Here is a 14,995-nt window from a genome sequence, read left to right as displayed (position 1 = left end):
GCTCATTTGTGGTGCAATGGCGCCATCTAGTGGACAGACTAGAGGTGACATGCAGGAGTCTAGAGCTGGTGCGGCGAATGTCGGTCCTGGAGAGCCGCAGCCCTGCTTCGACCCCAATTAAACGCACCTGAACAAGCTAATCAAGGTCTGAAGGGTTACTAGAAAGCAACAGGCAGGTGAGTTTTAATTAGGGTTGGAGCTGAACTCTGCAGGGCTGCGGCTCTCCAGGACCGGAGTTCGCCACCCCTGGTCTAGACAGATGCGCTCTCCCTGAAACAAATTCATATGATTTTTTAGATGTATTGTGTTTTGTGCACGATTTGTGCTGGGGAACACAGGGGTCGAAGCCTTTATTATTCAGGTGAGGGGAACAAAGTATGTGCGGTGTGGTGGCACTGCTTGTGAACACTTGGCGCTTGGTGACACATAAGGCCTGGACAACCTTACAATTGAAAGCCTCGTCCTCCTTCTTTTTGTCGTTGCATCATTGCTGCATCAATGCGACGGCAGGGCCAAATAGAGCCTGGCCAGGCTCCACCGGGGCACATTAACAATTTGAAAACAAAGAAATAATTTGCACACTTTGATGTGATATGAGCTAAGTGATCACTAGATTTAATCACCAGTGGTAGTGTGATTTATTGTAATGCTTTTTTCCTCAATTGGTCAGAACAAAAGTGGCAGGCATGCTACCTACTTATTTAGATGAGAATATCTGGTGAAAGATTTTATTTGGGTCATACTTCCAAGACGGACAAGCTGAAATTGTACAGTGACAGTGAATATCGACATTGGTGCAGTGACTGACAGCCACACATACACCTCAAAACATTAGATTGATCCGCGCAGAGGAGCCGTACCGCTGCACGACCTACGTACAGATGATAATTACGCAAATAACTGCAACTGCAGATTTCAAACAGAGATGGCAACAAGTCAACACAATATTTAGAGATCAAACTGAACAATACTTAACTGTCAAACTGAAAACAATATTTAAATATTAACATGAACACAATATTTAAATAGCAGAGTCTCCACATAGCAAAACAGTTTAATAATTTAGTAACTGTGTTGCTGTTGTATCAAACAACAATTTGTAAATATCAAACATAGACAGAGGTGATGTTCTGACAACCGACGCAGCATGTCAGAAACAGTTTCACCAGATCTGCTGTACTCATAAGTTTCTTGCAAAAGCTTTTGCTGGATTTCTGACCGGTGGGCCTCCAGCAATTAAAGCTGTTTGCTAAGGGCTTCATCTGGATCTCTCCTCTTTCTCTTCTGTGCCACTCTTGGACTGGTGAGTGGAGGTGGAGATGTGGGACAGGATGTGCTGGGTTCTGGGGTTGAATAAGGGGCTGAATGTGTTGGTGTTTCTGTGGGTGTCCCAACAGCTGGTGAGTTGGACATGCTGCGGGATTTATTTCCACTGGTCAGCACTACATAGTCTAAATACCTAGCATGTACAGTTCTTTTAAGCAGGGCTTTTGACACATGACAACTGTGATTTGCAAGTGCAAATATGAGTCTGGTAGCTACTGTATATGGGAATGAGATCTGTCAAGACACATCATTATTAGGTATGCATGTCATCTAAAATCTATGTTGGAACAATCAGTTAATAAAATCAGTGTTGTTAAAGAGTAGGTAAGTTAAACTGCAATGACACTTACCATCAAGCACTCAATAAGCAGACTTTTCACTGTATACCCTATATGCAGCAGCAATGTCTTGAAATAGGACAACCAAGAACACCCTGATGTAGTTTCCCCCTCCAATAAAGAAATTCCATAAAGGACTTTAGAATCATATGTTACCCCTGTACTTGTATACTTCACTTTTGTAATTTTTTTTATGGCAAATTCTATGTTATGTACGAGCTCCCGTTTGTGGATGCACAAAGAAGCGACTGTGATTGACCTGATAATGAATAAAGCCATGTCGAGTAAGTCTTCTGGCCAGTCATCACTGAGTAGAGTGCTTCCTCAACACACACACTTCTCAACAATTCTCAATCAATTTTCCAACTGTTCTTCATCTCACCACTTTAAGCACAGGTCTCCTTTACCTTCTTTTGACTTCCATCATGCCAAACACCCATGCCTTTACCTTCTAGGTGTCCAAACACCCATATGCATACTGTATTTAAAGGTTATATAACAAATAAAATAACGTTCACTGCTTCAAATAAAAAGAAAGAAAGAAAGAAAAATAACATAAATAAATGTAACTCTACACTATAAAAAAAGAATAATAATAATAATTATTATTATCACTGGAATAACATCATTGTATTTATTTTTCTGCTGTCACCTGATGTCCATCCTGTTTTCTATGAATGTTGCATTTTTTTATATACAGTATCTGTGACTTTAACAGATAAACCTTGTTTGTCTAGGTATCCTAAGGAGAAAATATCAAACAACAAGCAAGAAAAAAAGGCTTGTAAATAAATATTTCACCAAGAATTCAACTCTGTATCCTGCTGATACATGTTTTAAATGTGTGTGTTTTTACCTGTAATTGTTCTACACGTTTAAATAGGACTTTTATTTGGTTTTGTTTCTGTGACGTCATTAGTACGCGCCACGATGCTGGGTCTGTTGTGATTCGGCTGAAGAAAGGTTTGTGGTTTTTATTTATTTAAAGTATTTAAATGGATGCAAATTCTTCTGTCTGTTTTATAGTTTTAGCAAGCGAATTATAATTAATCATTTATTATTGATTATAACATTCTAATGATCTATCCAAAATAAACGAGCGTTATTTAGAGTGAACGCATACACTTGTAAGTGACAGTAAAGGTGCGTTTCATTTAGGTAACAAATTCATGAATTTTTCTAAGCACAAATTCGGCCACTGACATGTGGTGACGTGAGAAACGGAGGTTTTCCAATCTCCAAGTCAACTGCACTAATTGCTTTCCTAAAACGATACACTGGTTCAAAGCGCTGCACGCGAACGACACCCGCTGGTCAGAACAGTGAACACAAACAAACACAAACGTGCAGTGAGAACTTCTACACACTAATAACAAATGTTTCATGAAAGTGTAATCCATTAAATGTAATCTAGAAATAAATAAGTAACTAAACATTAAGTGACTGCATAATTAATATTCTTTTATTAATTTGTAGTTTGTGTGAGCACCTAGAGATTTAGTTTGGATTTATTTTTCTTTCTGTTAATTATTCTCATTTTTAACATGGCAGTGTTCAAACACACAGAGACAATCCTGGTGAAGCAACTAAGATCCGCATGACGTCTGATTATAAAGATGGCGTTTATTAAAGAGGAGAGTGAAGACATGATACTTGAAGAAACATTCAGAGTGAAACAAGAAGATACTGAGGACAAAACAGGTTGGTTTCCATTCTCTAAGCTGAAGTCAGTCATGTGATCCATGTTAAAAATGTTTCCCTCTTCAGAAATAATTATTTTTGAACGTCATATGGCTTAATGAGAAAGCTTTTATTTCAGATTAGGGATCCACAGATAGTACTTTTTTTGGTTGATACAATATCTGATTTTGGTCGATACGATTCTGATTAGGATATTCCCCCTTGTTCACTTATTTTAAGTTTAATTATTAAAATATACTACTGTTTTTATCATGTTTTAAATGAGCAAGAACACATGCATTAAGGTATACTAGTTAATTTATTGATGTATCATCAAATCATTTTTACTGAACATGGACTGGATCTATTTAAAAATAAAATAAATAAATATGACAGCCTTCAGAAGTTATTTTTGCTATCAAATATTTCTTATCAACAATATTAACTCATTTTTGATGTGTTATTGAATATTACATATTTCTTTAATAAACACATTAACAAATAAGTCCAGTATTGTTGATTTCCATATCAAGTATACATTTTGCTACTTCAGAAAATAATTGACTGCTTTTTCCCAAAGTGCAGTCTGACAAACTATATAAGGGCTCAACGCTAAGAAATATTTCTATCACGAATAATTCTATACAATATAACAAAGACACAAATGTATGACACTGCATGCTCTTCACTGTGTAAATTAAATACATATTGAAATATAATGACACGGCTTTATGTGCATGTACGCCAGATATTTTGTGCACACTGGTGTTGGGCGATATGCTCAATTTTCATAGCGCCCTATCGTCAGCCTGTGAGATCGTCAATACACAATATTATCATGCTAATTTATTTAATTATCTACTTAGTTTCATTGCCGGCAAATGAACCAACACCAGCATAAGGCTAAAAGCAGCCTGCTTTCAGTATGATTTAATTTGTGTTTAACATGATAACAATTTAATATTGTTATCATGTTAAACACACAATATCACACAAAAAAAGGGGAATCCGCTTTTAGCTATTATGCTGCCCGCAGTTGGAATCAGCTTCCAGAAGAGATCAAATGTGCTAAAACATTAGCTACATTTAAATCTAGACTCAAAACTCATCTGTTTAGCTGTGCATTTACTGTATGAGCACTGTGCTACGTCCGAACTGATTGCACTAATGTATAGCATTTTTCCATTTTTTACCTGTCTTAAATTTGTTTTAAATCAATTTTTAAATCATTTTAAAAGTTTCATTTTTTTGTTTGTTTGTTTTATTGTTGTGATAATTGTTTTTATGATTATTCCACTGCCTCTTTGCGAATTATTGTTTTTATTATTGTTTTTATGACTATTCTACTTCCTTTGAATTACCTTTGTGTATGCAATGTGCTATATAAATAAACTTGCCTTGCCTTGCCTTGGCTAATAGAAACATTGTGAGTTACTAATGCTAAGATTTCCTTAGTTATTCTAAAAGCAGCTACAGAAAACGAGCAAAGAACATTTACGTTATCAAAGAACATCATCACTGACTAGCCTAGCCTAGCGCGAGTTTACGCACTTTAAAAAACATTCCCGGTACCATAAGCGAATAAAATAATTACATCACTGTATAACAAATACATTTCTTACTCCTTATTTACACTGCACACATCTGTGGCACGAAGGGGGGCTGTTCCCCCCAAAACAAGTTACTGCCCTGGTGAAAAAAACATCATATGCTGGTAGGTATGTTTTGATGGTGGTTTAAGCTGGTCCTTTGCTGGTTTATGCTGGTCCTTGGTTTATGCTGGTCCTTGGTTTAAGGACCAGCTTAAACCAGCATTTAAACATACCTTACCAGCATCCCAGCATCAAAACATACCTACCAGCATATGCTGTTTTTTTTTCAGCAGGGTGTGCCCCCCTTTTCCATCTTCTCCCCTCCTTGCTGAACGGGATCGATTTCAAAAGTGAAAGTAAAACTGGAAAAACAGTGCGCATTAGAAAGCGACTGCATGCTTTCACAAACATCAGCAACCGCAAGCAATTACAGATTGCATGCTTCCCACCTGAAACACCCCCTCCCGTTCACCGTGATTTGTGCCTTTGTGTTTATACCAGCCACCTGGCGGCAAGTTTCTGAAGCGCCCCAGAAGCAGCTCTCTGCACTGTATCACTAAAGTTAGGCACCTAGTCTGTTTTTGACAGATAATAATAATAATCGTCAAAGGCATCAGCAACAGGCAGTATCTTTGACTATCGTCGATACACTGTACTGTCGTCTATCGCAGGGGTGCCCAACCCTGTTCCTGGAGATCGACCTTCCTGCAGACTTTAGTTCCAACCCTAATCAAACACACCTGTCTGTAATTATCAAGTGCTCCTTCAGATCCTAATTAGCTGGTTCAGGTGTGTTTGGTCAGGGTTGGAGCTGAACTCTGCAGGAAGGTCGATCTCCAGGACCAGGGTTGGGCACCCCTGGTCTATCGGCACAACCCTAGTGCACCCACAAAATTCTTACACAGTGAGTACCGAAATGACTTCTCTTTTATGTCTTCTTGTGCTTGAATATTTTGCTGTGTCATATGCCATTACACCATTTCAATGTCATTGCACATGTGCAAAACCAGTGCCAATTCCAGTTGGTTTTAATTGGTTCAAGTGTTTATTTGTCCTATCCAATGGATTAGACAAGGTTTATCACACTTCTCTCAAACCAAGTGAAATTTCGGTCTGGGCACTTTTATTCTAATTGAGGTGTTTGCATGGAGTTTTTTCATTCTGATTGTAATCGTAATACAATACTCCATGTAAATGCACTGATAGTTCCATCCACTGTCCAGAGTGGCATTCATGCTGGCTAAGGCCCATCGGGCAGTCCTTACTGTCAAGTCCTGCAATCTCGGAAACTTAATTCTAATATTGCTGATGAATTTTGCACCATGTATAATGAGTCTGCTCTTGCGAATTTGAACAATGACTACAACAAACAACAAATCTACTCGTGCGCTGTGGCAATTATGCAGACAGGCAGAGTGCAAATGGAGAAAGGACAGGCTTCAAGTGTCATTTGAGATTTTTAAGGGACTGTTATTTGACTATCAGAAATTAGATCTTCTATTCCAGACTTGGATTATGATCAACCAGAACTGATTAAACCTGGCTCTTCGGTTTTTCATCAGTTTGAGCCAGTTTCTCTGTCAGAATTGGCAGCAATTGTCAAAAATTTGAATCCCTCTACCAGTCCCCAAGATTTTATTAATGCACGGTTTTTGAAACAGGTTTTTAATGCTATTGGTCCGACTGTTTTGAAATTCATAAATAATTGCCTGGTGACAGGTGGTTCTTTGCCAGATGATTTTAAATATGCAAAAGTGCAGCCATTATTAAAGAGACCAAGTTTGGATCCTGCAGATTTTTCTAATTCAAATTATAGGCCCATCTCGAAACTGCCTTTTCTCTTCAAGGTTTTGGAGAGAGTAGTTTTCATTCAGTTGCAATCATTTTTGGAAAAAAACACTGTTTTTGAAGTTTTTCATTCTGGTTTTAGGACAAAACATAATACTGAATCAGCACTTTTAATGGGTTCAAAATTATATTCTTTTTAAGGTATTCTTTTCTGGAACATCGTTGATTTTAGTGCTGTTGGACCTGAGTGCGGCTTTTGATACCGTAGATCACGATATCTTAGTCTCTCGGTTGTAAAATCATGTTGGGATCCGCGAGGTGGCCCTAGACTGGTTTAAGTCTTATCTTACAGGTAGAAGTTCAGTGAAACCTAGTGAACACTTGTCAATACCAGCTCCACTAAAATGTGGAGTTCCCAAATGATCTATTCTTGCTCCTTTATTGTTCTCACTGTATATGCTCACTGTATATATTTAGGAAACGTGCTGTAGAATTTCATTGCTATGCTGATGATATGCAGATTTATTTGCCTTTTTTATAAAGAAAATGGGTCTGCTTTTTAGTCCGCTTGTAAACAGCTTTCCTGATGTTAAAGGATGGTTGACTGCAAATTTTTAAAAATTAAATGAAGACAAAACTGAGATCATGCTATTTGGTTCAGCTGACAATTGCTCTTCTATTTCTGATGTTTTTGGATCTTTAAATGTTCATAACAAAGCAGTGGTGAAAAATTTAGGAGTATTATTTGACCCTGATCTTAAATTTGACAAGCAAATAAATTCTGTGGTAAAGTTCTGATTTTTTTTAAGCTGAGACTTATAGCAACTAATCAACTTTTAGCGTCATTCATGCTTTTATTTTTTCATGCATAGACTACTGTAATTCTCTTTATGTGGGAGTTAACCTGAAGACCTTGGCTTGGTTACAGTCAGTCCAAAATACGGCAGCAAGGTTGCTGACTGGCACTCGAAAGCATGCCCACATTACCCTGATTTTGTCATCTCTTAAATGGTTGCCGGTCAATTTTAGAATTCAATATAAACTTGTTTTTTTGTTTGTTTAAATCTTTAAATGGACTGGCCCCAAGATATCTGGAAACAATGGTGAGCCAATATTCCTCTCTCAGGCCTTTGAGGTCTTCCACTCAGTTTCTTGTAGTTTCTTTTGGAACCAGATGTAAACTTAAAGGTGATCGTGCTTTTTCATTTGCCGCCCCCAAACTCTGGGACGCCCTACCTATGCATATAAGATCCACTCAATATACAAATATAGATAACGCACACATATATAGAGTTTGGATGTATACCACTTCATTATTATTAAATGTGACATTTTTTCTGATCCTTCCATTGATGCCGATCGTCTTGTATTCGCACCTGGAAGACCAGGAAGTTCCGTAACTCATTCGGGGAATGCGCCAGGGCTTTCTTTACCGTTATACAACTAGAACCCGGATTGCCATAAAAACTCGTCAATGGCGGGAAAAGAGTTAATGTAAGCTATTGAATGTGATCAGCAAGAAGAGAGGAATCAGGTGTACTAAGTTTTATTTTTCTAGAACAAGAGATTCAAGAGTTATTACCATTTCAATGTTGAATTTTTGAACTGGTGGTGGTGATGCTATAGAGTTGATCTATTCATGGCCATCACTACAAGTGTGCCTAATAATAATAATAATAATAATAATAATAATAATAATATGGCCTGTACTTGCAGCTGGTAGGTGTTTCTGCAGCTTTCTCTTTTTTTATTTTGTAAAAGCCTGGTTTCACACTTCATTTTTTAAGCTTTATTTAAACATTAGACACTTAGTTACCAGTCACGGGTTATGTCTGCAAATATGTCATGATGTCCCTCAGGGGAAGTGTAAACAAGGAGAAAAACAGAGGACCTAATACTGAGCCCTGTGGCACTCCATTCTTGTGTTTGATGAGATGTACATATTTCCCTGTGGCACGGTAGTAGCATCTGTACTTTTTGGTTTTTAAATATTTGAACTTAGAATTTAATTAAAAGTGGAAAGACCCTACTGTCTAACACTGCTGAAAGTCTCACCACCCCAAATGATTCACACACATTTATTCTCTTCAGTAACTGCATATCAATGGCTTGATTTTCCATTATTAGTTAGTATTCACATTTATACATCTAGCAGCCAATTTTTATCCAAAGTGACTTACAAGGTTTCATGTTGGCATATGAAAGAATGCATTTGGTTTATGGGTGTGGAGTGGTTAAATGTTTGTGGAAGAGGTGAGTCTCAGCTACTTCTCGAAAGTCGTGGTCATCTCAGCAGTTTGGGAGGAGGTTGGTAGCCCGTTCCAACAGAGAGAAGCAGAAAGTGTGAAGGTTTTGGAGAGTGACTTTCTCCTTGTTGTGGAGGAAGAACAAGGTGTCATTCACTCAGTAACCATAGCTGGTGGGAGTATACACTTGAAGTAGTGAAATGAGGTAGGAGCTGCTGCTGCGGTGGAAATCATGAAAGCCAGTGTCGAAACGTTAAATGATTCTGGCCGCAACTGGGAACAAGTACGGTGAGATCAGGAGGTATGTGATGTGGGTTGTCTTTGGCTAATTAAAGATCAGGCATTGCTGCTGTGTTGTTGACTATCTGCTGTGGTCACAAGACTGTCAAGTAGACTGTTGTAATCCAGTATTGAAATGAAAAGAGCTTGGATGAGCAGCTGTGCCTTGCATTTTGGAGCTGCATATTATCTGCATAGCAATAGTACGAGAAGCCGTGTGTCTTTATGATTGTTCCCAGTGAAGCAAAGAGAACTGTGCACTGAACCTTGAGACACCCCAGAGATTAGCTGATGTCACTTAGGCCCCTTTGCCACCAGCAGGACCGGGTGCTAGTTCAGAGCTACTGCTGTTACCGGTTCAGAATTGGTTTGACTGGCGAGCCTTCCAAGAACTGGTTTGCTTTTCCACAAGCTAGAGAGCCACCACAGAGCCAGGTCTTATGTCACTGAGTATGTCTCATTTTCCCCAGCAACGCATAGTACAGCAGTGCCAAACACACCAGGCTTGCTCAAGATGCATCACTGCAGACCGACTGCACACACCGGCCACACACGATACCAAAGCACCGGGAAAGTGATTGGAGAGCAGGTGACTCTTTAAGCTTTTGAATTGCTCTAGCGGTACTCCAACGCCACATGCCGACTGGTTCTCGCAGCGCGAACAAGCCTAATATCAACAATGACTTTGCAAACCTACTCTTATTTAATAAAAAGCCCAGTCAAAAGTGTTCATCTTGTTGATCACAGTAACCCCTTCCCAAGCCCCTGATACAAGCAGTTCTTACTTCTAGACCAGCAATATTTTGGTGCTACTTATGAGCCACTTTTCCTAGTTCTGAGCTGGTGCTTTGGGTGTCAAAAGACAAAGAACTGATTTGAAACTAGGCTTTGGCTCCGAACCAGCACTCGAACTGCCTTGGTGGAAAAGGGAATTAGATTCCCCTCCTCTCCATGCAGCACCTCTTTCAGTAGCTTAGTACAAAAGTTTTTTTTTTTTTTTTTTCCCCAATGCATCCCTTCTCTAAAACACCCATTTCAGGTCTTGAAGTCTTTACTAATCACACCTCACTCAGGTTTGTTTGATTTAAGGAGACATGCAAAATGTGCACTGTTGGGGCAGCTCCAGGAACAGGGTTGAAAACCAATGGCTTAATGAGTACAGGTTCTAGCTGTATGTTGCTAGTTTTGAGGTATTTTGCTTTGTGCCATTAAACTGGGTTAACTTTTTTTGTTTCTTTTTTCACTTTAGAACTGATGCCACTGAAAGAGGAAAGTAACATACTGAATGATACAGAAGAGAAAGATCAATATGAGAAACATCACGATTTCATAACTGGAGATGAATCTTTTAGGTGCTCACAGACTGAAAATACTTCTTCACGAAAGAAAGTTCATACGATAGGAACAAGAAGTTATTTTGCTTGCTCTCAGTGTGGGGAGAGTTTCAGTCGACATGGAAACCTCCAGGTCCACCTAAAACTTCACAACAGAGACAAGTCTTACACCTACCCTCAATGTGGAAAGCAAGATGGAAACCTTAAGGTCCACATGCAGATTCACAGTGGGGAGAGCCCCTTTACCTGCCAACAGTGTGGAAACATATTCACTCAAAAGGGAAGCCTTAACAGGCACATGAAAATTCACATTGGAGAGAAGCCTTACACATGTCCTCAGTGTGGAAAGAGTTTTAATCAACATGGAAACCTTGAAGTCCACATGAGAGTTCACACTGGAGAGAGCCCTTTCACCTGTCAACAGTGTGGAAAAAGTTTTAATCGAAAAGGAAACCTTAATTATCACATGAGAGTTCACACTGGGGAGAGTCCTTTCACCTGCCAACAGTGTGGAATAAGTTTCACTGCAAAAGGAAGCCTTACCAGGCACATCAGAATTCACACTGGAGAGAAGCCTTACACATGCCCTCAATGTGGAGAGTGTTTCGAACAACATGGAAACCTTAAAGTCCACATGAGAATTCACACTGGAGAAAAGCCTTACACATGCCCTCAGTGTGGAAAGAGTTTCGATCAACATGGAAACCTAAAAGTCCATATGAGAGTTCACACTGGAGAAAAGCCTTACAGATGCACACAGTGTGGAAAGAGTTTCGATCAACATGGAAACCTTAAAGCCCACATGAGAGTTCACACTGGGGAGAAGCCTTACATATGCACTCAGTGTGGTAAAAGTTTCACTCAAAAAGGACACCTTGAAGTCCACATGAGAATTCACAATGGAGAGAAGCCTTTCACCTGCCAAAAATGTGGAAAAAGTTTCAGCCGAAAAGGAATCCTTAACAAGCACATAAAAATTCACACTGGAGCGGAGGAGCTTGGATCAACATGGGCGCCTTGAAGTCCACATGAGAATTCACAATGGAGAGAACTGTCTTATATATCATCAGTGTGGAGTAAGTGTCACTGTGTAAAAATGTGCAGAAACAAAGCAAGAGAATAGAGAATATTTATTTATTTGCTGCATATTACGCAGATGCCACACAGATCTAGTAGAAAATGTGACTTCTTTCCCAGCTGTTTATCTTCAGACATAAACAACTGTTTTTTATAACTCTTGTGTTTTAAACAAACACCTGTGTATTTGATGGTTTAAGTGCAATAAGACGTGAAAGAGAACTTATTTTAGTACTCGCATGCCATATGATAGCTGCTTTCTGTGCAAGTGCTTTGGATGTGTGCGCTCAGAAAACCCTGTACCAGAAGTTTAAACTAATATGGTTTAATCAAATCAAATCAAACAGATGTTTATTTTTGTTTTTTGTTTTTTGCCAGAGTATCTGAGTTACAAGCTGTAAAGGCACAGCCCTTTTCGGGAAAATGGGACGAGGAGCAGCAGCTCATTTGCAGTTAAAGAGACATGCATGAAAACAGCATGCTTCTGCTTCAAAGTGATATAATAAATGATTTGTGGGGTATTTTGAGCTGGAATTCACAGACACATTCTGGGGACACCTGAGACTTATATTACATATTGTAAAAAGGGGCATAATAGGTCTCCTTTAAGGTTCACAAAATCATAAAAGACAACACATGAAATGCAGTTTCAGATGTTTCTTGAGTATGAACTATGAACTTCTATGAAGGTTTTTTTTTTTTTCACCAATAAATATATAATAGTATTTGTAAAAATTATGTTTTTCCATCCTCATTTTTACTCTCTGTGAACAACACTCAACTTCAAGGGTGTTATCTCTTAGAAGACTGCACCTTACCATCCCAAAACGGATGGACCTGTGTAGAGATTGAATCGAACTCTTGTTCAAATGCTCTGTAAGTTTGTCAGTGACATAGGGTTTATTTGGGATCTGTGGTTAACTTATTTATTATTTGAATACAGATAAGTTTCATAGGTTTTTTTTCTCCGTTTCAGTTGATGACCTTGTGTCTTTGTTGATCACAGACATCTAGTAACAATAATGCCATTGATTAAATGTTGCAAATGAGAGAGAAATTAAAGAAAATGACTGGGGTTAACAGCAGAACATTTGCAATATCCACAAAGTAAGCAGAAATGCTGGCATGATGGGAAGGCAAGGCAGCGGTCCTCTGAAATTATGTCAGCAGGTTTTAGTCATTCCTCCAAAAAAGCGAACAAATTGCGTAAATGGCAGGGTCTGTTAAAGGTCACTAAGAATTTAGGTTCTAAATTGTTACTTCTGGTGTGTCACATTATCATAGAACATTGCATATTAATCTCTTGAACAGTTCCAGTTACAGACTCTGGCTCCGAACCAGCATTTGAACTGCCTTGGTGGAAAAGGGGTATTAGACACTCCTCACCATGCAACACCTCTTCCAGTAGATTAGTGCAAAAGTGTTCACTTTTAAAAAGAATGAGATTCAGGTGTTGAACTGTCTCACTAGAATGAATCTGATTTTTCAAAGCTGCATGTGAAGGAGGAATCTGCTCACTAGTGTAAATTGTACTTGTGTACCTAAAAGCTCTATGTGCAAGAGAGAGTCTACAGTGTGTTTAGTATGTTAAACCCAAAATACCACTAACAAATCATAAATCAAATCATATTCAGTAGATTGAATCCCAGACTAGCTTTCCCAGACTAGAGGTTAGATACATCCTGTGGCTCATGTGAGTAGAAAACTGTATGAGACAAGGCACTCTGTTATTGAAAACAAGTGTTTGGCACTGAAGTAGGCTCTTAATTCTTCTAAATAATATCTGTTGGGACAAGAATTTGTCATTGAAACAGATCATAAAACACTCCAATGGACTGACAAAATGAAAGATAACAATGTTAATATACCTCAGAGTTTGGCTAGGCTTAGTCCCCTTGATCTCAAAAAGCACACTAGTGACTGATGCTAGAGGCTGCATTCTTTATAGCTTCCTTGTTAACATGCCCACCTCCCACACTGGTTTCAATCCCACTCTGAACCTGAGGGGCTACATACGCAACCTTTCCATGTAATGGCAAGACATCGGCCAGAGTCTATAAACATGACAAACCATTATCCAGGCGTTTGTTGTCCGCAGCTCACTGATGCCAGAGGTGAGTTGGTTGGTGATTGGTGAGGTGACTGGCCATTGCTTTCAAGAAATCTACAGATATGTCTGTGATTGGCTTCCAAAAACACATTGTAAATAGAAACCTTTAAGATATGCAAAGCCCCACCCTACAGGTGGGCAAGATTGGTTGCATGCTTGTGACGTATAGCAAACAGGCGGCTTCAAACCTATATTTTTGAGACTGTCTTTGGTACACCACAGTTTTAAGCAGAAAATGCTCAGCCATGGTGTTCAGTGATTAATTTGCATAGTTTGTCTTTAAGCATATTAAAACACCAGACAGACATGTAAACAATGTTTAAAAACTTGATTTTCACCACAGGAGGTCTTTACATTTACCATCATAAAATTGATTCTACTTCAGTCCCTGTGCCCCCTCCATCATTTTTCCTGGATTCTGTTTGACCACACTGTTTTCTATGAGTGTATGTACACTGGCGGAGGCTGTTCAAAATCCTGCTGTGCCACTCCATTAGTGTTCCATTAAATTACATTATTTGTCCCAAATTATTGTTTACATACATAATATCATCCTAGGCTGGAAGATTGTGTATTGTGCAAAATGTTTGTCTTTCTGTGGCTTGAATGAAGTGTATATGCTTTGAGCTACAATAATAAACTGTATAGCTCTTTTTTTTTCCATTTGCTGTTTTATCAAACACCAAACTTTAAAACTTAATCGCTAGGTAAGATGCAAGCACCCAAACATGTAATCATAAAATGCTTATTCAATTAATTTCTGACATATTTTACAATAGAAATGTTAAAAGACTGGCAGGAATATCTAAGTGATGCAAATTTCACCATTTTCAATTGAAAATATATCATTTACTTAATTTGTGTGGTACTAGTATAGTTTATTGTTGCCAAATATTAATATCAAGTGAATTATTTAAAAATTGAGGCTTGCTAAGTGAGGATTCCCATCATCTTTTTTTGTGTGGCATTTTGTCTGTGTTTGCATGGCTTTCCTCTGGGTGCTCTGGTTTCATGCAGCATAAGTGTATTGGAGTTGCTGCAGGTGTGAATGCAATTGTGTATGTGTGTGTCCCAAGTCCCAAGTAATGAGGAGAGTAAGGGAAAGACCTGACCACCAATAGAACTGCCAAAGAGTCTGTCACAACTGAATGAGTAGTGGATGGAATATTTGTCGAGGGACAGTAACACACTATTTACTTAGCACAGGAGACTTTCCTCTCCTAGT

At 38.7% G+C, this 14,995-nt stretch overlaps 1 protein-coding gene across 3 annotated transcripts; it reads left to right on the top strand.

Moving 5' to 3' along the window:
- Positions 1-2,577: 2,577 nt before the first annotated feature.
- Positions 2,578-14,008, top strand: LOC127175238 (zinc finger protein 239). 3 transcript variants are annotated; one of them, XR_007828958.1, is made up of 4 exons: positions 2,578-2,627; positions 3,216-3,365; positions 10,499-11,659; positions 12,039-14,008. XR_007828958.1 is itself a non-coding variant. In XM_051126188.1 (3 exons), exons 2-3 carry the CDS (start codon positions 3,281-3,283, stop codon positions 11,602-11,604), a joined length of 1,191 nt encoding a protein of 396 aa, XP_050982145.1. In that variant the 5' UTR covers positions 2,589-2,627; positions 3,231-3,280; the 3' UTR covers positions 11,605-14,008. The 3 variants fall into 3 exon arrangements, 1 of the variants encoding a protein (XP_050982145.1); XR_007828959.1 differs by having other exon boundaries at positions 2,589-2,627; positions 3,231-3,365; XM_051126188.1 differs by having other exon boundaries at positions 2,589-2,627; positions 3,231-3,365; positions 10,499-14,008.
- The last annotated feature ends 987 nt before the right edge of the window (positions 14,009-14,995 follow it).

Source organism: Labeo rohita, chromosome 13 (assembly GCF_022985175.1).
Source record: "Labeo rohita strain BAU-BD-2019 chromosome 13, IGBB_LRoh.1.0, whole genome shotgun sequence".
NCBI lineage: Eukaryota > Metazoa > Chordata > Actinopteri > Cypriniformes > Cyprinidae > Labeo > Labeo rohita.
This window is presented reverse-complemented; position numbering and strand designations above follow the sequence as displayed.

Excerpts from the sequence above, each read along its gene's own strand:
- LOC127175238 (XM_051126188.1), top strand. The coding sequence starts at position 3,281 with ATGGCGTTTATTAAAGAGGAGAGTGAAGACATGATACTTGAAGAAACA. Across the intron at positions 3,366-10,498 it reads AGATACTGAGGACAAAACAG|AACTGATGCCACTGAAAGAG; the intron begins GTTGGTTTCCAT and ends TTTTCACTTTAG.